The sequence below is a fragment of the Acipenser ruthenus genome, chromosome 38 (genome assembly GCF_902713425.1).
Source record: "Acipenser ruthenus chromosome 38, fAciRut3.2 maternal haplotype, whole genome shotgun sequence".
Taxonomy (NCBI): Eukaryota; Metazoa; Chordata; class Actinopteri; order Acipenseriformes; family Acipenseridae; genus Acipenser; species Acipenser ruthenus.
Window position 1 is genome coordinate 3,286,068 of NC_081226.1, and position 21,363 is coordinate 3,307,430.

At 40.5% G+C, this 21,363-nt stretch overlaps 4 protein-coding genes across 6 annotated transcripts; 1 reads left to right on the plus strand and 3 right to left on the minus strand.

Moving 5' to 3' along the window:
- Positions 1 to 646: 646 nt before the first annotated feature.
- On the minus strand, positions 647 to 3,646 carry LOC131706898 (carcinoembryonic antigen-related cell adhesion molecule 1-like). Its single transcript, XM_059008839.1, has 4 exons — positions 3,555 to 3,646; positions 2,979 to 3,103; positions 1,805 to 2,083; positions 647 to 933 (listed from the first exon to the last, which is right to left on the minus strand). Exons 1-4 carry the CDS (start codon positions 3,644 to 3,646, stop codon positions 662 to 664), a joined length of 768 nt encoding a protein of 255 aa, XP_058864822.1. The 3' UTR covers positions 647 to 661.
- A 1,469-nt stretch (positions 3,647 to 5,115) lies between these two features.
- LOC117433856 (carcinoembryonic antigen-related cell adhesion molecule 20-like) lies at positions 5,116 to 12,442 on the plus strand. Its single transcript, XM_059008840.1, has 10 exons — positions 5,116 to 5,170; positions 5,443 to 5,769; positions 6,271 to 6,591; positions 9,076 to 9,357; positions 9,463 to 9,723; positions 10,574 to 10,685; positions 10,870 to 10,910; positions 11,181 to 11,248; positions 11,559 to 11,591; positions 11,689 to 12,442. The coding sequence occupies exons 1-10, from the start codon at positions 5,116 to 5,118 to the stop codon at positions 11,734 to 11,736; spliced, it is 1,548 nt and encodes a 515-aa protein (XP_058864823.1). The 3' UTR covers positions 11,737 to 12,442.
- Positions 12,443 to 13,024: 582 nt separating this feature from the next.
- On the minus strand, positions 13,025 to 16,987 carry LOC131707104 (E3 ubiquitin-protein ligase PPP1R11-like). 2 transcript variants are annotated; one of them, XM_059009273.1, is made up of 3 exons: positions 16,704 to 16,987; positions 15,311 to 15,419; positions 13,025 to 14,457 (listed from the first exon to the last, which is right to left on the minus strand). In XM_059009273.1, exons 1-3 carry the CDS (start codon positions 16,782 to 16,784, stop codon positions 14,252 to 14,254), a joined length of 396 nt encoding a protein of 131 aa, XP_058865256.1. In that variant the 5' UTR covers positions 16,785 to 16,987; the 3' UTR covers positions 13,025 to 14,251. The 2 variants fall into 2 exon arrangements, with proteins under 2 accessions (XP_058865256.1, XP_058865257.1); XM_059009274.1 differs by lacking the exon at positions 16,704 to 16,987 and adding an exon at positions 16,111 to 16,284.
- A 1,248-nt stretch (positions 16,988 to 18,235) lies between these two features.
- On the minus strand, positions 18,236 to 21,095 carry LOC117433991 (DNA-directed RNA polymerase I subunit RPA12). Of its 2 annotated transcripts, none has more exons than XM_034056473.3 (5): positions 20,945 to 21,095; positions 20,190 to 20,327; positions 19,943 to 20,043; positions 19,325 to 19,434; positions 18,236 to 19,061 (listed from the first exon to the last, which is right to left on the minus strand). In XM_034056473.3, the coding sequence occupies exons 2-5, from the start codon at positions 20,314 to 20,316 to the stop codon at positions 19,037 to 19,039; spliced, it is 363 nt and encodes a 120-aa protein (XP_033912364.2). In that variant the 5' UTR covers positions 20,317 to 20,327; positions 20,945 to 21,095; the 3' UTR covers positions 18,236 to 19,036. The 2 variants fall into 2 exon arrangements, with proteins under 2 accessions (XP_033912364.2, XP_033912365.2); XM_034056474.3 differs by having other exon boundaries at positions 20,925 to 21,087.
- Positions 21,096 to 21,363: the final 268 nt, after the last annotated feature.

A 21,363-nucleotide genomic window follows, 5' to 3' on the forward strand; every position in this document is an offset into this window, starting at 1 on the left:
GACTTGTTTATCTGAGGCCCATCTGTTCACAGTGCATTAGGCACTGTGTCCCACTGTTAGCTTTTCGTTTTATATATGTATATATATATATATATATATATATATATATATATATATATATATATATATATATAATACATAGAATGTCGTAGCTCCCGCGTTGCTCTTCAGAGAACACTGTGATTGAGCAGCATTGGCTACAGCTGAAGAGGTGTTTAATCAGGACCGCTGTGCCTCTCTCATGTGTTAAAAAGCAGATGAGCTCCAGAGAGTGATCACAGGGTAGGGTCGGGAGGCCCATAGATCAGGGCAGGGGTTTACATCAATACTATCTTGTAGGAGATAAATGCTGAGGCACAGAACTGCAGAGCCAAGTCTTGATGTGTGAAACAACAGCACTCAAACTACACATGTAGCTCACTCCAAACAAGGACATGTAATTCAGCTTTGATTTTAGTATAGTTAGAATTTGATTCATTTTTTTTTTCAATTCACAAAAGCACTCAATGAAGATTTTTTTTTTCATATAAATATTAGAAATACAAATCTTGCATGGCTCCCAAGTAAGATTACTTTTCTTAAAATACAGCTCAAGTTACAAGAAATGGCCAAACACATTTTATAAAATAAAAGTACAGCAAATATTGTTTCATGACTCAAGTCACTTACCCACAACAATAATCGCTCTTGTTTCCTGAGCGTATCTGAGGGTTACATTGTTATAAACCCAGCAGGTATAGTTTCCAGTCTGATTGTGTTGAATGTGAGCCATATTCAGCTGTGAGCCCAGTTTGTTAAGAGGGGCTCCATTGAAGAACCATTGGTAGTGAGCAGGTGGGCTGGACTGTGCAGAGCAGGACAGAGTGAGGTCTGATCCTGCACTATAGATCGGCTTTTGGGGGCTGATAGACAGAGTGAGGGATTCTGGTCCATCTAAAATGAACATTCATATTACAACGCTGTTGAACACAATGAGATCCCCTTCAAACAGCAATAGCTATCCCTGAAGCTCCTTGTCGTACATGAGAGCCTATCACCATTAGAGAGTCCATTAGGAAAATGATACCTTTTTATTGTTTTAAAATAATGTATTCTCATTAAGGTTCACTGTACCATACTGCTGTAGCATGCAGTACTAAGCCATTCACCTTTCATATTTACACAAGGGGACCCACACCTGTAATACAACCAGTCTGAGAGCATTATCAACATAAACCAGCATATACTATAAAATAGCAAGGTATGCCCACTGACTATTATAACCATTTTTTTTTAAACAGGTGACATTTTAGCTATAGCATAAAATGTTTCAACATTAAATCAATATATATTTTCAAGTTTTGATAGGTGTTATTTTTGGTACAGAAATACAGCCAATGCCAACCTAGCTGTTTCTGCTAACTATGTATTTATTTAAAACAAATGTACTGGTTTTAATTGTCATCATTGTCAGAGATATGCAGCTGCAACAAAAGAAGACAACATTGAGGTGCATTTTCTACAGCCTGTAGATTATTGCATCTCAGAACTGGTCATCCATTCTAAACTACTTATTAAAAACTCACTCCCACACAAGTGGATGCCATCAACTGTACCTCTTTTCATTAGCATGTCTCATATGCACAAGCAATCCTTTCTACTGAGTAAGGTATTTTAAAATGCAGTCGTAAAAATGCTTCATAGGAATATCATTTCAAAGCAGTAGTATGCAAAATGCAATTCTGAGTTCACGCTACTAGATTAGAAACCGAGGCTGCCAATTTAAGATCTGACTACATCAATGCAAACATTGATCAGCACTCACAGCTCACGATGAGATGAAACGGCTCACTGGTGCTGTTACTGACAGGGTTAAACGCATAGCAATACAGGGTCCCATCATCAGATCTCAACACCCTGGGTATGGTCAGTGTTTTATTGTCATCACTCAGGTGAATCCGCTCACTGTCACTAACCACAGAGCTGCCAATGAACCATCGGTAGGAGACGGCAGAGCCAGAGGCTGTACAGGTCAAACTGACAGTGTCATTGAACTCCACTGGATCAGTCACATTGGAGCGGACTGTGGGTTGGGAGACAGGTTCTGCAGAGGAGAGAAAAAACTGGGGAATAGAACCTGAGTGTGCTGTATCCACAGGTGATCATTACTAATAAGTTAATATGTACGTGCAATGATAATACAATGAAACAAAATACCAATCCAAGCAGAAACCAAAGGTAGAGTCTCAACCGACGATAATACAGGAGAGATGTGATGCGTCGAGCATGTATACACATTGTCTACAGTATATAATGATCATGAAACTCAGAATAAAGTTGGCTACAAAAAGACTGGTTCTTAGTAACCTTAATTGAGATCTCATCACCAGAAACTGAAAACAATGCCCCAACCCAAACCAATATGGGAAAAGAAAACCACTACATCTCCTTTGACATGTGTTTACACCCTCTGCATCATTTTCTTATTCCCTCTGCGTTGGATCTTATTGATTAATAAGATTTGTCACAATTTGATAAGGGCTTTTTTTAATAGATTGAAAACTCAATTTAAAAAAGATTCAGACAAATATCCTCTATATTCCATAAAATTGTGATGCATTCAATACATGTGTATGTACTCCGCCACTAGCACCCAAAGAGGGCGATGGTGTGTGTAGAGTAACACAGCAGAGCCCCCTCTGTTCTGCATGCCCCTCAGATGTCCCAGTACTTTGCTAAGGCAGATTTAGAATCAAACCATCAGGTATCCCTCTACTTTATTATTTAGTAGATGCTTTTATGTAATACAGACTAGGGGATGAACTGCTGCTGCTATAGGACCTGAAGGTCAGAGCACAAGGAGTTTGTGACTTCCTCAAGGTCACACACTTAAAGTCAGTGAGCTGGGATTGAACCTGGAACCTCCTGGTATCAAGCCCTTTTCTTTAACCACTTGACCACCAAGCCTTCTATTTAACTTATTTGGATAAATAACTTACCATAAACTTTCAAGGTAACTTTTCCATTGATGTGTTCTGCATTTCCTGATAGCTCGATAGGCCCTGAAATGCATACACTCCAGCGTCGCTGAGGCTCACAGATCTGAGCTCCACTGATCCCGTAGCTGTGTTCAGGGTAACTCTGTTCACATATTCAGGAGCTATGCTTGGATTGAATCCAACCCATGACACCACAGGGATATTTGCAGGGCTGAAAGACCATATCAATGCAGCTAGAACTCCAGGGGGTTTAATCTGCAGCTGTACGCTGTCTCCAACCTTGCTGATTACAGGGTCTGTGACAGGTTTTACTTCCAAAGCTAAACAACCTTAAAAAAAAAAAAAAATCTATAGATTTAAAAATGCTCACATGATGTAAAACTGTACAGTTGTGCTATTGCGCTTGAATGAATTTATTAACAGCTTGACCTTAGAATTCTGAAATGCTTAACAAATATATAAAACACTGTATTCTGTTTATATATATATATATATATATATATATATTTTTTACCTGCACATAACGATATGATAATCCAGTTCATTAAGTGCGCTTCCATACTGAGATCTGCCTACCAGCGCTGCTGTGCTGTTTCAGTGCAGTGATCATCAGCACTTTCCTTCTCCAGGAAACAGAAGATAAGCTGATTCACTGGGGGAGGGAGCATGGCACATACACGCTGCAAACCAGGAAAACATTGTAATTATTCTAGTAACCTTTGACACTATCAGTAATGACATTTAAAGTTGCAGGCGATCCATTTGTTATTATGAGTCTGAGACTGTAAAGAGCCTGTATAGTGCACAATGTTCACCAATTTGCCACGTATCAAGATGTTGGTTTCCCATAGGCATTGTAGCAGGACAGCCTGTGGCTCCAGATGTTACTGTCAGGAAGGGAGACTCAGAGAGGGAAGCTGCGGTGAAGCGCTAATGCACATGTTTATTCATCTCAAAGGGGAACAAAAGAACAATAAACAAACACATAGGTCACAAGGGTCAAAACAGATTTCAAACAAAAACACAACAAGGATGCAATACTTACCTAGATCAGGCTGGGCATTCCCCTTCACTCACCTATCCTCCTTATTACCACCAAACAAAGGGGTTTTCTTCCCTTTAAAAGCATGTGGCCATTCCCCCAGCTGGCACTCAATGACTTCATTAGGGAATGGCCACATCCCACCTGTGATTGTTGGCAAGGATGGATTTAACCCCATCCCAGCCAAACTTACATTCACAAAAACCACGATTTACACATAGGGCTTACACCCTGCCACAGGCATAAACAACATGTTATTACATCATGTAATAAACATACATCAATATATGCAGTACAGCTTACATTAACACACTTAGTTGTTTATTTGTGGTTTTTAATATATTTCTTTTTATTTCATTGAAAAGACGTTTGCACTAGAGAAAAAACCAAGGCGTAAGTTTTATTTTATTATTGGGGTTCCTATCTCTATAGTCTTGATCATTAATAGAGATCATATTGAACTAGCCAAACACTGCGCTGTATACTGACTGTATTATCTGCTACAGCCACAGTATCTACAATGTCAGTGTTATTTTTAAAGACAGACAGTTTCTTATCCCCCAGAATGCAATACTCTGAATAACTTCTGCTGTAGAATGTCCTTACCAAGTTTCGTCAGAACTGGATTAGTGAGTCGTTAGATACAGTATATGAAAAACTGTGGATAATACAGACAGCAATATTCAGAAAGATTCAACCATTCAAAATATCATTTTGAAAAATATGTATTTTGTATCTACCAGAAGATTTAGTTCTACATGAATAAAAAGTATTTTAATTGAAAATAAGACATTTATAAAGTAAGTGGATGACTCTTGATTATTATTATTATTATTATTATTATTATTATTATTATTATTATTATTATTATTAATAATAATAATCATTTAGCAGACATTTATATCCAAATTACAGATAAAATAATTATCACATTCACATGAAACGCACTGCCGCACATGCTTTATGGAAAATACGACAAAAGTAAATCGTGATAGACTCCAGTAAATCTGTTTATGAAATGTACAGAAACGGATTGATTTATAGGGAGCCTCTTATCTGAAATGATACAAACAAGGAAGTCTCTTTCACACCGCAATGGAGAACTCACAAGCAGCACTTCTGATGCTGGCGTTCCTGCTGTTTCTAAAAGGTAAACATGTAGCATCTTTAAACTGATGGGACACTTACACATCTAATGCCTTCAGCTAAGCATAATATTTGTATACAGTACTATATTTTTAAGGCGTTACATGTGTAAGCATCTGCAAATATCCATTTTCATTGATCAGGTAGTTTAACAGTTCATCTGAGTACTTACCAGTTGTTGTGATATTACATCTTCTACTGCTGCTAATAATGTTAAGGATAGTAATAACAGACATCACTTGACAGAATTACAATGCTGTTTTTTTTTTTTTTTAGGGTCGTCAACACTGGTAGTAAAACCTGTCACAGACCCTGTGATCGGTGAGGTTGGAGACACTGTAACACTGGAGATTAAACCCCCTGGGGCTCTAGCTGCAATATCTTGGGTTAGCCCTACAAGTATCACTGTGGTGTCGCTTACCGGTTCCACCCCAGTCATAGGCCCTGGATATGAGAACAGAGTCACCCTGGACACATCTACAGGATCAGTGGAGCTCAGATCTGTGAACCGCAAAGACGCTGGCGTGTATGTTTTTGATGGCATTACCATTGTATCAGGAATCAGAGAATCATTCAAGGGAAACATTACCTTGAACGTCAGTGGTAAGTTATTTATCCGAATTTGCCTTCCAAATAGAAATATACCTGATGGTTAATTTATAAATCTTAGCAAAGTATTGAGACAGCAGTTGGACGAAAATGTCTTTGTATCAGGAAACAGAAACATTCAAGGGAAAGTTGACCTTGTATGTTTATGGTACGTCAATTAAGAACACATATCGCCTGTTTTCTTTGCAACGTGTGGGTGAGGGGAGGCACACTAACATGCTGTGCCTCCTCACTCTTCAAAAGAGGTCTAGTGTAAACTTTGATGGTCTGTCCTTGGAGGGAGGGGATCCAACTTTTGAAGGAATCTATAAAAATATGGAATACATAGTGTCATGTGACCTGGTATTGGGCTTGGTTATTGTTTGATGGGTATTTAACTGTATGCTGTGTTTTCAATGTGTTTAAAATGTATTTGACTATGTAGTCTAATATTTATAATAAAAATAGCACTTTTGTTTCTTCTTTTTTTGTTGGTTTTGTTTTTACGATATTCAGCTCTGGTATTAAAACCTGTCACAGACCCTGTGATCAGCAAGGATGGGGACAATGTAACTCTGGAGATTCGACCCCCTGGAGCTCTAACTGCAATGACATGGACTTTCAGTCCTACGGGTATCACTGTGGTGTCATGGTCCAGATCAGCCCCAGTCATAGGCACTGGATATGTTAACAGAGTCACCCTGAACACAACTACAGGATCACTGGGGCTCAGCTCTGTGAATGGCAGTGACTCTGGGGTGTATCTGTTTCGGGGCAAAACCGCTGTATCAGGAAATCCAGAAGACATCGATGGAAATGTCACCTTGGAAGTGTACGGTAAGTCAATGAAGAATGCATCAATTAACAATGTGTGGGTGGGGGAGGCAGACCAGTATACTCTACCGCCTCACTCATCAAAAGAGAGTTGATTGGCTCACTGCTGTCTTATTTTGTGGATCAACCAGGAATGATTCGCAATACAACACGGTTAATATTTTATTGAACATCAAAATCAGCATGCAATACAAAAAAGGCCCTTTATGTGCATAATGTTTCAGAGACAACAGCGTGTGCTGTCTTCATTCCTCTCGTCCAACAAAAGATTTCTGCACAATCCTTTCTATACCTATCCTGTGGTGACATCATTCTTTTAAAATTCTTTCTTTCGTAACTGTTTTCCTGTGTAGCTCGGTAGCCTCTCGGTTCTTCTAATAAACACGCTCACAATTCATTTATTTGACACACACACCCTGCTAATAAAATATATTACTACACGAGATTACAACAGAAGAGTACAAGACAGCCTTTATGTATCATACCCAGATAAGCAATGTGTCCCTATCAGTAATTGTCCGCAAGCTTGCCTTGTAAACAAGTAGCAGTGTGGAGTAGTGGTTAGGACTCTGGACTCTTGACTGGAGGGTTGTTGGTTCAATCCCAGGTGGGGGACACTGCTGTTGTACCCTTGAGCAAGGTACTTTACCTAGATTGCTCCAGTAAAAGCCCAAGTGTATAAATGGGTAATTGTATGTAAAAATAATATGATATCTTGTAACCATTGTAAGTTGCCCTGGATAACATTAAAAAAAACACACTCTTTCTCTTAACAGAAGGAACAACATTATAAGTATATGATTTGGGGTATTGCTGGTAGTTTCATTGCACTGCTGAGTTTGGAGAAACAGCACAATGCGGTCACATGCTGAGGAACAAACTTTTCCTCACTACCCCCTAGTATATATTAGTACTTTTCATGTCAGATTTGCATTTAAAAATCATGGATTGAATGAGACTGATGTTCCAGAGGCATAGTTCTATAAAACCTTTTGTCCTCTGAAGTTATAAGAACACACTCATCAAGGGTGATTTGGTCATGCATCTGAAGCCACATGTGTCCTAGTTAAGGCCTGATGACCTCATAAAGACCAATATAACGAATAGGGCTGTTTTCTGCCTACGCCTGAACTGAATGAAACCTATCTAGTATCATGAGGCTTGTTTCAAAAAGAAAAGCAGCTTCAGTGAAGGAGGCGAACACTACTGAGAGCTGTGGAGATAGTTCACTAGCCAGGATGCAGATAAGATAAAAAGGAACGCTTGAAAATTCATTGTGTCACAGCTATGAGATTATTATTGTGCACAAAAGCATGTATTTCTAGTAAGAGTTAAACTCAGTTAAGTTCTGGATGTAGTGTGTGGGATACACCGCTATTCCGCTACTTTGATGGGGAAACTACCTTCTGATATAGCTTCAGGTGTGGTTTTAAATTTCCATCATAAGGGTGAGTCACAGTGACAGATTATGTATATGCATTAAACACAGCATTCTTGCCAATGTCTCTGTACTCTGTGTACTGTGAGAAGGTGCTGTGGCTTTGGTAATAGAACATAAGAACATAAGAACATAAGAACGTTTACAAACGAGAGGAGGCCATTCGGCCCATCTTGCTTGTTTGGTTGTTAGTAGCTTATTGATCCCAGAATCTCATCAAGATTCTTGAAGGATTCCAGGGTGTCAGCTTCAACAACATTACTGGGGAGTTGGTTCCAGACCCTCACAATTCTCTGTGTAAAAAAGTGCCTCCTATTTTCTCTTCTGAATGCCCCTTTATCTGATCTCAATTTGTGACCCCTGGTCCTTGTTTCTTTTTTCAGGTCAAAAAAGTCCCCCGTGTTGACATTGTCTTTACCTTTTAGAATTTTGAATGCTTGAATCAGATCACCACGTAGTCTTCTTTGTTCAAGACTGAACATATTCAATTCTTTTAGCCTGTCTGCATACGACATGCCTTTTAAACCCGGGATAATTCTGGTTGCTCTTCTTTGCACTCTTTCTAGAGCAGCAATATCCTTTTTGTAACGAGGTGACCAGAACTGATGAGACTCTCATGCACGACAAAGAGCTTCAGGGATCAGTCGCTATTTCTGTTTGAATGGGATCTCATTGTGTTCAACAGTGTTGTAATATGAATGTTCATTTTAGATGGACCAGAATCCCTGACTCTGTTTATCAGCCCCCAAAAGCTGATCTATAGCGCAGGATCAGACCTCGCTCTGTCCTGCTCTGCACAGTCCAGCCCACCTGCTCACTACCAATGGTTCTTCAATGGAGCCCCTCTTAACAAACTGGGCTCACAGCTCAATGTGGCTCACACTTCTTTCTTAGTTATTTAGATCTAAGATGTGAGACTTTTTTATGGAAACGTTCATGCAACTCAACTGGTGTACTTGTAAAATACTATACAGTGTTATTTTTTTCACCCTTCTATTAATGGGTTAAAGGCTATACCAATGGCATAACCTGAATCCTTCTATTCACAGAGCCGATAACTAATGTAAAAGTGGAACCCAATCCTGCCCAGCCAATAGCAAACCAGACTCTAAAGTTGGCCTGCCTGGTGCTTGGATCACAGATTGTTTCCTCAAGGCTCTGGCTGAAGGACGGTCAGCCCTTGGACTCTAGTGACAGAATAACAGTGTCTGTGAACAGCAGTGTAGTCTCCTTCAACAAAGTCCTGCAGTCTGATAATGGAGATTATCAGTGTAAAGCTAATGGCCCTGTAAATGAAGTGACGAGCGCTGTGTACAGATTGGAGGTCAATTGTAAGTATCCAGAGAGCCTCTTTTCTCTGTGCATGTTGAATTCAGACTCATTCTGCCTGCTCCACTGGGATGGGAGTGTTCACAGGTATCTTGTGTGTTTTGCAGATGGACCAGAACAGGCATCTCTTACAGGACCAGACAAAGCCGCTCTCAATTCATCTGTAACGTTCACATGTTCGGCTCAGTCTGTCCCCGCTTGTATTTACATCTGGTATGTAAATGGGATACAGACTGCTCAGGGCTCCCAATACCAGATAGATGCTGTTAGCAATGTTGATACAGGGAGCTACATGTGCATGGCCTGGAACTCAGTGACAAGACGGACCAGCATCGCAGAGAAAAAACTTGTGTTGTTTAGTGTGACTGGTGAGTCGTTGTGGTTTTTATATTTACATTTATATAAATCATTGAAAGAAATTACTGGCAGTCAAACATGTGGCTGCTTTTTGGTAGCAACCCACTGACACCTCTTTGAGACTGGACATTCAGGATAGTCGCAGCCTTTTCAACGATATCAAATCATTACTTGTAGGCTTAGTGGTCCAGTGGTTAAAGAAAAGGGCTTGATACCAGGAGGTTCAAATCCCGGCTCAGCCACTGACTCACTGTGTGTGACCCTGAGCAAGTCACTTCACCTCTTTGTGCTCCGTTCTTTGGATGAGACCTAAAACAAACAAGGTCCTATTGGAAGTGACTACAGCAGCAGTTGGGATGCATGGTGCACCCCTAGTCTTTGTAAGTTGCTTTGGATAAAAGTGTCTGCTAAACGACTAATTAATAATTATAATTAATTCATTGGTCCTCAGTTGGCCCACAGTTTTCTCCATTCTAGCCACATTCTCACATGGAAATGTAAGCATTTCAAACAAGGCTCAAAATTAACCCTTTCCTGGTTCCCATTAATATACACACCATCAATCTCCACACCTTTATACCAAATATAAAGTGAATAATTATCAAAATACACTGTTACTGCTACAGCTGGTGGAATTATGAATCGTTTACAGTGTAGAAAATGGGAATTAAAACAAGTATCGTTACAAAATAAGTTATTAACACAAAATAAATAGTATTTACAAGGGAGGGGGTTTGTAAATAAATTCAGACGTGCTGTTACAGTGTCTCAGTGTAAATAACCACAGCACTCACTGGACACACTGTAATCCCCAACGCTTAGCTCTGAGATGTTTGTTTGACAGTTTACTCCTCTATCTAGGTAAAGAAGGGCCCATCTTGTCTGCAGGAGAGATCACTGGAGTTGTCATCGGCACACTTGCAGGGGTCACTGGCATTGCTCTTGGGGTGTATTTCAGTGTAAAGCTATGCAGGTGAGTGTACTGTGTGGATTACTGTTGTATGTATTGTTTTGCACCCAGCATGTGGGCTGTGCAATTGACAATTGCTTTTCTCAACCCCTAATGTTATATAAATGTTTCCTTTATTAATAGCATTGCAAGGACTGTGCAAAAAAAATAAAATAAAATAAACACTGCTGTTTTACATTTTACTCAGGAAGAATCCAGATGATCCCAAACTTGGTCCAGCTGAAAGAAGTGAGTATGCCTGATTACAGGAGGCTGTGTGGTCCAGTGGTTAAAGAAAAGGGCTTGTACCCAGGAGGTCCCCGGTTCAAATCCCACCTCAGCCACTGACTCATTGTGTGACCCTGAGCAAGTCACTTAACCTCCTTGTGCTCCGTCTTTCGGGTGAGATGTAGGTGTAAGTGACTCTGCAGCTGATGCATAGTTCACACACCCTAGTCTCTGTAAGTCTGCTAAATAAATAATAATGATAATAATGATAATGATGATCTCCTATGACAGGTTTAGATGCTGTCACTTGGCCGAATGCATCAGAAACATATGAGAACATCGCTACTGACCAGACAGCAGTAAGTAACCAGAGGGATACTGTATAGGAACCTGTGTGCACGTGTGTTTATGAAGTTGTTAGGGCTTTTGAAATTGAGTGTGTGTGTGTGTTGATTGGTATTCATTAACAGCTCATTACAATAGCAACAGAGCAACCTTTGTCATTTGAAATGTACTCTGCCCTTCCCTGGGGATTTATTCAGTGCTTCTGCAAAGGCAGGTATTGATAATAACAGGGAAACAATATACAGAAAACACAAGAGATGCATAATCTGGATAAGAGAACCTGCTTTGAAAGTAACTGAAATCCTGGATTCTTATTTTTTTCAGAGCAAAGCAAAAAAACAGGACCACGCATACACAGTAAGAACCCTTTACTGTCATAAAATCACACTGCTGTTAGAATTCATGACCTATCATGACTCTCAACCAATAACTGCGCTCCTCTCTCCCTGTACAGGACTTACAGTCTCCTGATCAGTCCACATACAGCACCTTGAACGAGTAGGGGGGATTCTATATGCCTTAACCCACCTTGTATCAACCCTGACAAGTTAGGAACTGAATCATAATACTTAAGATACATAACTATTGTACTAATGGGCTGAAGTGTAAGCCAGTGGACTTTCTGTCCAACAGACTTTGTTTCAGGAAACATCACAGCAGCTATACAGCCTATAAAGAGAACTTATTTTTCATTTTTTAGTTAAATATTTCTACTGCTTCTGCTTCCTGCATCTAATGACTGTTTCTGTTGTATGTATAAACACACACGCACACACACACACTGCACTCACCGAGGGTCCCCTTTCAGATCAAAAGGTTGAATCAAGATGTCTTAGAAGCTACTGCTGCCGGAGAACTGCAAAAACAATAGGCTTCTCTGGAATATCCTTCTGTGACAGAAGAGAGTGAACAAGGGGCACTGGCTTGAATGCTTTATTATTGGATCATTTTATGATTAAATCTGGTGATTTTAAAACCATTATGCTGATCCCACACATGGCTGCACAAACTACAAGATTCTGTGTACGAACGAGCAACGTGACACATGGGAGGAAGTGAGCTCCAGTATATGACTGATAAGATAGACTGACATTGAGAGGATAGGGAGCAGGTTTGGTTATATTTGCCATTTACATTAAAAGCTGTTCTTTTGAATATTAAAATGATCTATAAAAGTATTTATAAGATTTTTTTTTAACATGCGTTGTAAAAACTCTGCAAATGTTGTCTTAAAATGCAATAAAATTGTAATAGTATTATATTGATCTTGTCCAGAAACAAGGGTCACTCTTCTATCACATTGAAATGCTGAACAGCCACAGCTGAGATAAAATGATATCGCAAAAGTCTACAGGAAGCCATAATAGTAATAACAGTATTTCAGGTTTTAAAATGCCACCTTTTTCCATTTTTTTGGTCCAGTTTTGTTAAGTATATGGAAAACTACAAACTGGTATGTAATTCAATATGTTAACGTAACATTATTCAGCAGGTTTCATTTGACTTTATGCAAAAGACCCAGCTTGACAGTTTTGAGGTCTATCAGCTGCTAGGAACCAGATGAGCAGAGGTGAGCCAAATGCCCTCCTCTCTTTCCTAAATTCTCTTATGTTCTTACACAGCTCAAGCACCATTCCTTGTGGAATACACACCACCACATAATTAGAGGGTTTTCAGGTCAGGACTGAGATGCTCTCCCTCTGTTTGCTTCCAGAAACAGCAGCCCCTTCCACTTTCATCAGCACTACATTCAAAAGTTTTGAAAAAAAATACACAAGCACAAGGATACATGGATCTGATCAATTTATTATTACAGAAAAATGCATTAAAAAAGTATAATTATAACCTCATACCCAGGTCTCATACATTCTGTATTACATTGCAGGCTCATTCATGTATTTGATTATTTGTTCATATATATATATTTTACATTCCTGTTTTGGATGCTATTATACTGAATGCGATTAAACAGTAAACCAGTCTCCTCGTTCATTTACGTTGAAGTGGAGGAGAAAATAAATATTCTGCAATCAAGTGAATTGCTTGCATACATTTTGAAATAGAAATGTGGAGCGGGTGCAAAAACTGAGAATGGGGTGCTAGTGTCAAACTTGGGGTTCAGCGACGTGTTCCCCACAGGTTTAATGTTAAAAACCGCAATGTGGGGAGGAGGGTGGGGCTCAGTCTCATCGCGCAGTAGGGTAGAAATGCTTAATTGTGTATCATATACACCATGCAGTTAATTGCATTGTATCTCCTACTGTGATGGGTGTCCACAAAGCACTGAACACAGAGCGACTTGAAATGGTTTTTGAGTCATGAATTAACTGGATGTGTGCAGACCCTACGCTCAGAGCTTTTCAAGTAGTCCAACACACTTGTGACGCCTTACACTGGTGCTCCACAAACCTGTGCCCACAAGATTATGTGTTCTGTGTCAGTGATGAGCACAAACACAATTTAAAGGACTGCAATACTGATGTATTGGCACGGGGAATTACAGTCATTACAATCTACTTCTGACTCTGGGCTCTCAGCTTCTGCTAACCTGATCTCTGTTTATTTTGCTTGCATTTTTGGAATAATAAGCACTTTTGAGAAATATACAAATGCGAACCACTGCCTTAGACCACTTATGCAGACTCATTCTTCCCCACGTCACTGTTAAATTGTGCAACTATGCCCCCCACTGCTAAACTGCTACCATTTATTTGCACTTGTGTAAGTGAACACTCAATAGACCGAAAAGTAATAGGAAACTGATTTGGGAGACAAGAGTATGACAGACTAACCAACAAGCCCTGATCATTTCGTTATTCTGTGAAACTGTCTTGACTTTGGTATGGAAGGACCTCTTCTCTCTCTCTCTCTCTCTCTCAGTGGTTTTGGGAGTGTGACCCCACTCTCTCCTATCTCTGTGTGTGGACTTCTCTCCTCTCTGTCCAAACCCTGCCCCTCCTCCTCTTCCTCTCTCTCAGTGAGTGCACTGCCCCCTCCTCCTCCTCCTCTCCCCTCTCTCAGTGAGAGTGCTGCCCGTGGCTGTGCTCGCCCCCCTGGCTTGGCGCTGGCTCTGGTTGCGGTGTGGGCGTTGGTGTTTTCTGCATGTTGCCGTGTTTGTCGCGGTGCCCCCGGACACAGTGGGCGTTGCCGCAGCCATCCTCCTCATCCTCGCTCTCCGTGGAGCTCTCCCCAAACTCGCGACGCTTTTCATAGATACAACAGCCTAAGAGAGATAGGGGGAACCGAGTGTGAGAGACACTTGAAACTAGTATCCACCAACAGTAAGGCTCACACTTAATTAATAAGAAACTTGTGTGAAGAATTAGAAGTTATATTGGAACAATGATGGGTTGGAAGTTAAGATATTGGTTCTTGATGTCTTTTCCTGTTTTGAGTGCTTGCTTGCAGAGGGAGGGAAGGGCAATCATTGGAACAGCACAGTCCTCATCCAGGTTTGTGGCAGTGGAAGCACAGCTTATGGCAGGGGTGGCCATAAGTCCTGGTTTTTGTTACAGCCCTGTTCTAAACTGTTTAATGGAACCAACTAAACTTCCATCCAGACTCTAAAGTAGTTAATGATCTCATTGTATCTGTTAAACCTGGAGTGGAATGGCTCTTCAGGGCCCTGATTGGCCACCCCTGGCTTAAGAGGTTAATCAATGCAAGACCGCTTTTGAAACTTTACAAGGCTTTTATTATTAAAAACTGTGAATATATAGGAGGTGCCTGCCCCTCCACCAGTCATGCTGCATTCATTAATCTATCCCAATGACTTGATATTTGTTTTCAAAACAGGGAACCTCCATTGTCGCCTATCAGCTCTTTTCACCTGCTGAATCTAAACAACAGATGTTGCCAAATGACTGAACCCTGCAGGCAAAGGCCTTTGACCAGCAGGGGTCGCTGAAGGGCAATAGGATGAACTTGGCAATCTTCAATGTGGCAGTCCGTGTGGGTTCACCAGCAAAGATCAGAAACCTTGTGTCTAGGGAATCTGAACTAGTGAGCTCCTGCTAGCTAGTCTGCACTCACGCACACCATCAGCCTAACGGAAAGGGACATCAGGGGTCACTCACATTTGGATGACCGTCGGCCCAGATGCTCGTTGTCCACCGTGTCGCTTGACCACTCCACCTTCTTGTCTGTTTTCCGTTTTCTCAACTTGATGGTCAGACTGCGGCTCTCCTGGGATGAAAGCAAAAAAAAAAGACATAAAATTAGAGCTGTCTGAACCATAGCAATGAAAGTAGATCACCATTGCCTTCATCAACCAGACGTATGCCAAGCAAGTTTGGCCAGGTTCTTTCACACATGCCCAGACTGATGCTACCAATAGGTGTTCTATATTGCTTCTATTGGATTTGTCAGCAGCATTTGATACTGTAGATCACTGTATCTTGTTACAGCGATTGGAACAGGAAGCTTGTATTTCTGGTACTGCCTTAAATTGGTTTCGGTCCAATCTTACTGGTTGTAGACAATATGTCTGAGCTGAGGGCTGTTCCTCTCAAATCGTTGGTTTGACTTCTGGAGTACCCCAAGGTTCTATTCTGGATCCCATTGTTTTTTATTTATATATGTTACCTCTTGGAAGACTACAAAACAGGGGCCTTAGCTTCCATATGTATGTGGACGACATCCAACCCCATGTATCGGAGGTTATGTGTGTTGGATCTCATAAAAAGTTACTCTCTCTCTATTAAATGTGACCTTGGGAAATTGCTGCTTTACTGTTAGCCCCGTCATTAAAGACCTGGGAGTTTTGTTCGATTCTGAATTACGTTTTGATGCACATATCAAATTTATTTGTAAATCATTTTTTTTTCCGTCTTAGAAATATTGCACACGTCCGCTCTTAACTAGAACCAGCGCAGACCTTGATCCATGCCTTCATTGCTTCTAGGCTTGATTACTGCAACGCCCTTCTGGCTGGACTTCCAAACTGTGCTATGTCCAGGCTTCAACTAGTCCAAAATCCAGCAGCTAGAGTGTTGATTCGTGTAAAGCGCCCGGAGACGCTCCCCGTGTCTGTGGGGCGCTGGATTAAATGTGAATTTGATTGATTGATTGATTGATTGATTGATTGATTGATGCTCTCAAAAACCTGTGATAAATAATGTCCAATCAGAAGAACCGCGTTCGATAGGCCTGCACATGTAAAAATATGAACTGTGACATATTTATACATTGAATGAGTTGGACAGGCATCTTTTAATATTCCAAAATGTCTGATCCTTGCACTAACTTGTGCTAAGAATGTCAATTTCAACACAATTCGCGAGGATATGCTCCAATGTTTAATTATTTGTAATACTAATTAGGCGTGTCCCTGTATGTGTAGCACGTCCAGGTCGCGCTATATTGTGCCGATTTAATAATGCAGATATTTTAAACGCATAAACCACATGATATAAAACACGGCAACAGTATCGACACAGTAACGCGTATGTACATTAGTGATGGACTCACTGCTTGCTGTTGCGGCTGAGTGTCTTGCTGCACGGTCTCTGTGACCATTTCTGAAGAACCTCCCGCTGCCTCCGCCATCATCGCAAAAAACAGCAGTATTTTATCCAGACAGATCAATAAATAAATCACGGGTGCGTCTAATTTATTGTTTCATGTAACGTGAAGTGACTCTGACGTTGTGAATGTATAACAGGTAATATAACGTTGTTGATATTTTCTGCAGGAGAAACAAAGTCCGCCACTCCCACTTGGTCCGTCACTTATTTCCGGTCTGTATCTGTCCCTACAACCCTGCGGTAGTTTGGTTCCGGATTTTTCACAATAACATATCTTCCAACATTTGAGAGATGGAAACAAGTATACTTGTGTGGCATTAAGTGTGATAGGATGCGACCTGCTTCCACGGGAGTCTAGCGATATCCCACTCTCAGAGAATCTTTGAAATGTCGACTTTAAAATATGCGATTTCCTCCAACTTACATTTTGACACAACAAAACTCTGTTTATGTTTCATTATGTATCACAAAACCTCACTAACAAATCCCACCGCGTCCTGTTTCCAATTTAAAGAACTTATATCTCTTACCCAAGTGCAAAAATACTACAGAAGGAATATACATTTCTGTACCTGCATGATATACTGTATACACATTTGTATATTATTATTATTATTATTATTATTATTATTATTATTATTAACTGGACAACTGGACCTCACCTTCTCCAGGGCCTGCTGCCCCTCCACCCTCTCTGTCACCCCCCTGGACCTCTCTGATCACTATTTCATCTCTTTTTGTCTGTCTCTCCCCCCTCTCCCTGCTCCTCCTACCCCCACCGTCACCTCTCGTCGTAACCTCCGCTCTCTCTCCCCCTCTGTCCTTGCCTCCACTGCTCTCTCTCACCTCCCTCCTATCGACTCCTCATTGAAGAGAGAAGAAATGACAGATCCCATAATGTATCTGTATTTTCCATTTCATGCATGGTTTCCTATCTTGGGTGTCGCACAATGTGCTCGGACCCCTTTCCCTTTTTTTAACACACACACACACACACACACACACACACACACACACTCTCTAGCTCCTTAATCTGTAGGGTTGGCATGTAAATGTCACTTAGTATAACCTGAGGACAGGTACATCATTTGTAATATAAGCATATATATTGTTTTCTGTAACAGACTGTCATTTAGCTATAGTTAAAATAACTGAACTTTATTTTAGTATGTGGATATATGCATTGGTATAGACTTTTTTTTTATAAGTTCGATGATGTACAAATCAAAGAAAAGCCTAAAACAACTTTTGAAACATATTCTAAATCATTAAGCATTCCATGAATTGACAATCTGTAGACTTAAAAAAACAAACATGAATTAATGAGGATTTTTCCTCAGAGATCATTATGGATCTACATGAGTGAGGAAGACACAGACCAGCTAAACTGCCTTAAAATAAATACATTTCATTTAAATTAGTATTATTACAATCATGTGTTCCCTTAGGGATCAGGGGTAAATGAGATGGGTTAAGATTATGAAATCTAGAAGCTTCAATGCTTGGCACCAGCACCACCATTTTAATGTACAGCTTCCAAAACACATTCACAACATGAGAGGCCCTGGCTGTTACACATGGCTGTGAAACCTCATGCATTAACCTGGGTGTTTCAGTCTCGAGGAATGAGGTTTGGGCTGGATCCAGCTCTTTGTTTTCTGTGTCTAAAGTCCCCCAGTAGTTAGCTGGGAAACACCAAGAAATGTCAAAAGACATAGGAAGGGAAAACTAGCAGTTACTTTCAGACAGTGCCTGTAGAACACTGGCTGACGTTGTCATAGCTACTGGCTGATGGGCAGAAAACAGATCCAATCAATCGTGGGCCATTTGTTGCCTGTTGTCCTATGAGAAGAGCCAAAGACAAAGAAAAAATAAAAAAACAGAAAACCTGTACAGCCAACTAAAAACTTTATATACAATTCAAATCAGAAGGGGTGATCTGACAACACTGCATGTTGTGTAACATTAGAATCGAACGCTTTGAAAATATAAGCCATAGTTTCTTACCTGTTTAATATCTTATCACGCGTGTACATGTTTTGCATCATTTTCTACTGCTGTTTCTGTTTAGATGAACACCGGGTTTACAAATAAATGACAAATTTCCCATGTGCAAGATCATGGGATGCACCTACAAAACACAGAGGATGCATGCTGGGTCTCTGACAGTACATTTGATTCCCAGATCAGTCTGCTAAAAACACAGGATTACATTTCAGAACTGATCAGTTGTTTAGTGAACAATACAAAGCATGTTGAAAAACAGAAAAATGACGATCAGGAATCTTCTTTTTCTTGATATCTGAAAACGAATGAAGAAAAATTACATTAATTTAGAAGTATAATATATAGTATGGCCAAAAGTTTTGCATCACCTAGAATTTTTTAAAAAAAGCAAACAAATATGAACATAATTTAGATCTTTCATTGAACATCATGTAAATCAAATAGACTTTTCCCTGAAAAACAGAAGCACTACTTTGTGCAGGCTTAACAGGCAAATGAAGGAAGCACCTGCCAGCCGAGCGCTCGCTATTGCCTGTGTGGTGTAGGTGTGCTCGTTACCTGCAGTGAGTACAGGTGTAGAAGACAGTCTGTCCCTCATCAGCGGATCTCATCTGTCTCGTGTGATACACCATGCCTTCATGACCACAGCGAGAGCACTTCCGATCAATCTGCACAGAACACACACAAGCTTTTAAAATGCATTTCTTACCTCTTATTATCACTAGCAGCATTGCTAGCGGGCCCCTCGCTAATCCTGTGGTTCTTGATTATTTTCCATTGGTTAGGGATGGTTTACAGAATGTTCACAGCGCTGCTACTTCCTGGGCGGTACCCCCTATCACTTCCTGTGCTGCGGGTCAATTCAGTGGTCTGCAGTCGCTCCCGCTGTTTCGAGATGAACATTGACTCTAGACTGTTTAAAGTCTCAGAGAGCTCTCTCTGGACATCAATGTTGGCTGGTTTCACACACCCAGATTAGCATTAATCCTGAATATTAGATCGTCCAGGATTTGTGCTGATCAAGGGATGTGAAACCAGCCGTGCACATTTGAAACAAACATTGAATTCCTGGTTGAGGACCACGGTTAGAAACCCCTGTGCTACCTAACTGAACCTATATCCAGCCTTACTTCTGTGGAGAAGCCTGGAAATGATTGGCTAAAGAGGCTGACTCACCACAGGGCCCTTTTCTACCTCTTCCTCTGTCTCCATGGCAGCAGAGGAAGACTCCAGGCTGTTAAACACCACTGAGGACTTGATAACATGAACCTCAAACTCTGAAACAGAAAGGGGGGCAGGTTATAATATCAAGCAGGCATGCTACAGTGACCCAGTGTGTGAAATATACAGATTCATATGGTCAGTTTTTTTTCTTCTTAACAGACATATCTATTGCTAAGCAGATTTGCATGCAGGTACTCACCGCGCACGTCAATGGCGAATGCACACCGCTGACACGTCACTTTGTCCTCCAGTCCCGGTAGCGGCAGGACGGACCCGCACTCCGGGCAGAAATCCGCGTCTCCATGGAAACAGGAAGTCGTGTCCATCCTCCCCGTCGCTGCAGCCGAGACAGCATCGTCAATACCAGAGCGAGTACAGCAAGATGAACAATTACAGACCTAAATCAATACCACTCATTCCCCATTCTCCAGCTCAAAGTGTGCCGTTTTGAGTTTTATTACAGTGAGCCGTCGCAAAGCAGTTTGATCCATTCCTGGTTTTACTAGGGGACTTTAATTAGACACACCTGAGCTTGTTACCTATACACCAGATATCACGATTTTAAAAAATGAAAATACACTTTTTGCAACAACATTTGAGAAAATGGAAGTGCACCACTCGTGGAAGAGTTAGGGTGTTATTATTTAGATGTAGCTGCTTGAAGCAGAAATTACAATGCATTTACCAAGTAATGTAAAAATCACAGTCAGGGATAATATTGCTATTTAGTAATGTGCGATCAGAAAATTGATTTTAAAACCGTGCTGAGTAAGTTACACAGAAACAAAAAAAGAAATAAGGTTTTAATCACTGCTACTACGGTGGTATAATGATATGATCCGTCTGTCACTAGATATTCTCATACCGCTTAGAGATATTAATAATAACAACACATTAATATATTACAAATACACAACAGTAAGATCTAACGCACCCAACAATACTGCAGCTTACCTGGTCTTTACCGACGCCTCTTCTTGTATATAATGTTAAAACACAGTTTCTTCTAACTTGATTAAGTCAATCTAACAACATACACATGGGCATCATGAAGTTTGGAAATAGAATGGGAGCGTCACGTTTTCCAAAGCTCCGGAGAAAACTGTTTATATGCTACCAGAACTCCACCTGCTGCACTGGCGTACTAATTACAGCTTAAAAAAATTCCTCAAAACAGTCGCTTTTTATTTATTATTATTATTATTATTTATTTCTTAGCAGACGCCCTTATCCAGGGCGACTTACAATTGTTACAAGATAACACATTATTTTTACATACAATTACCCATTTATACAGTTGTTTTTTTTTTTACTGGAGCAATCTAGGTAAAGTACCTTGCTCAAGGGTACAGCAGCAGTGTCCCCCACCTGGG

Excerpts from the sequence above, each read along its gene's own strand:
- LOC131707104 (XM_059009273.1), bottom strand. The coding sequence starts at position 16,784 with ATGATGGCGGAGGCAGCGGGAGGTTCTTCAGAAATGGTCACAGAGACC. Across the intron at positions 15,420-16,703 it reads CTCAGCCGCAACAGCAAGCA|GAGAGCCGCAGTCTGACCAT; the intron begins GTGAGTCCATCA and ends CTTTCATCCCAG. Across the intron at positions 14,458-15,310 it reads GGGCCGACGGTCATCCAAAT|GCTGTTGTATCTATGAAAAG; the intron begins GTGAGTGACCCC and ends TATCTCTCTTAG.
- LOC117433991 (XM_034056473.3), bottom strand. The coding sequence starts at position 20,316 with ATGGACACGACTTCCTGTTTCCATGGAGACGCGGATTTCTGCCCGGAG. Across the intron at positions 19,435-19,942 it reads AGGTAGAAAAGGGCCCTGTG|ATTGATCGGAAGTGCTCTCG; the intron begins GTGAGTCAGCCT and ends TGTTCTGTGCAG. Across the intron at positions 19,062-19,324 it reads TACACCTGTACTCACTGCAG|ATATCAAGAAAAAGAAGATT; the intron begins GTAACGAGCACA and ends ATTCGTTTTCAG.
- LOC117433856 (XM_059008840.1), top strand. The coding sequence starts at position 5,116 with ATGGAGAACTCACAAGCAGCACTTCTGATGCTGGCGTTCCTGCTGTTT. Across the intron at positions 10,686-10,869 it reads TTCAGTGTAAAGCTATGCAG|GAAGAATCCAGATGATCCCA; the intron begins GTGAGTGTACTG and ends CATTTTACTCAG. Across the intron at positions 10,911-11,180 it reads ACTTGGTCCAGCTGAAAGAA|GTTTAGATGCTGTCACTTGG; the intron begins GTGAGTATGCCT and ends CTCCTATGACAG.
- LOC131706898 (XM_059008839.1), bottom strand. The coding sequence starts at position 3,646 with ATGCTCCCTCCCCCAGTGAATCAGCTTATCTTCTGTTTCCTGGAGAAG. Across the intron at positions 3,104-3,554 it reads GAAACAGCACAGCAGCGCTG|CTACGGGATCAGTGGAGCTC; the intron begins GTAGGCAGATCT and ends CCCTGAACACAG. Across the intron at positions 934-1,804 it reads GTTTCATCTCATCGTGAGCT|ATGGACCAGAATCCCTCACT; the intron begins GTGAGTGCTGAT and ends TGTTCATTTTAG.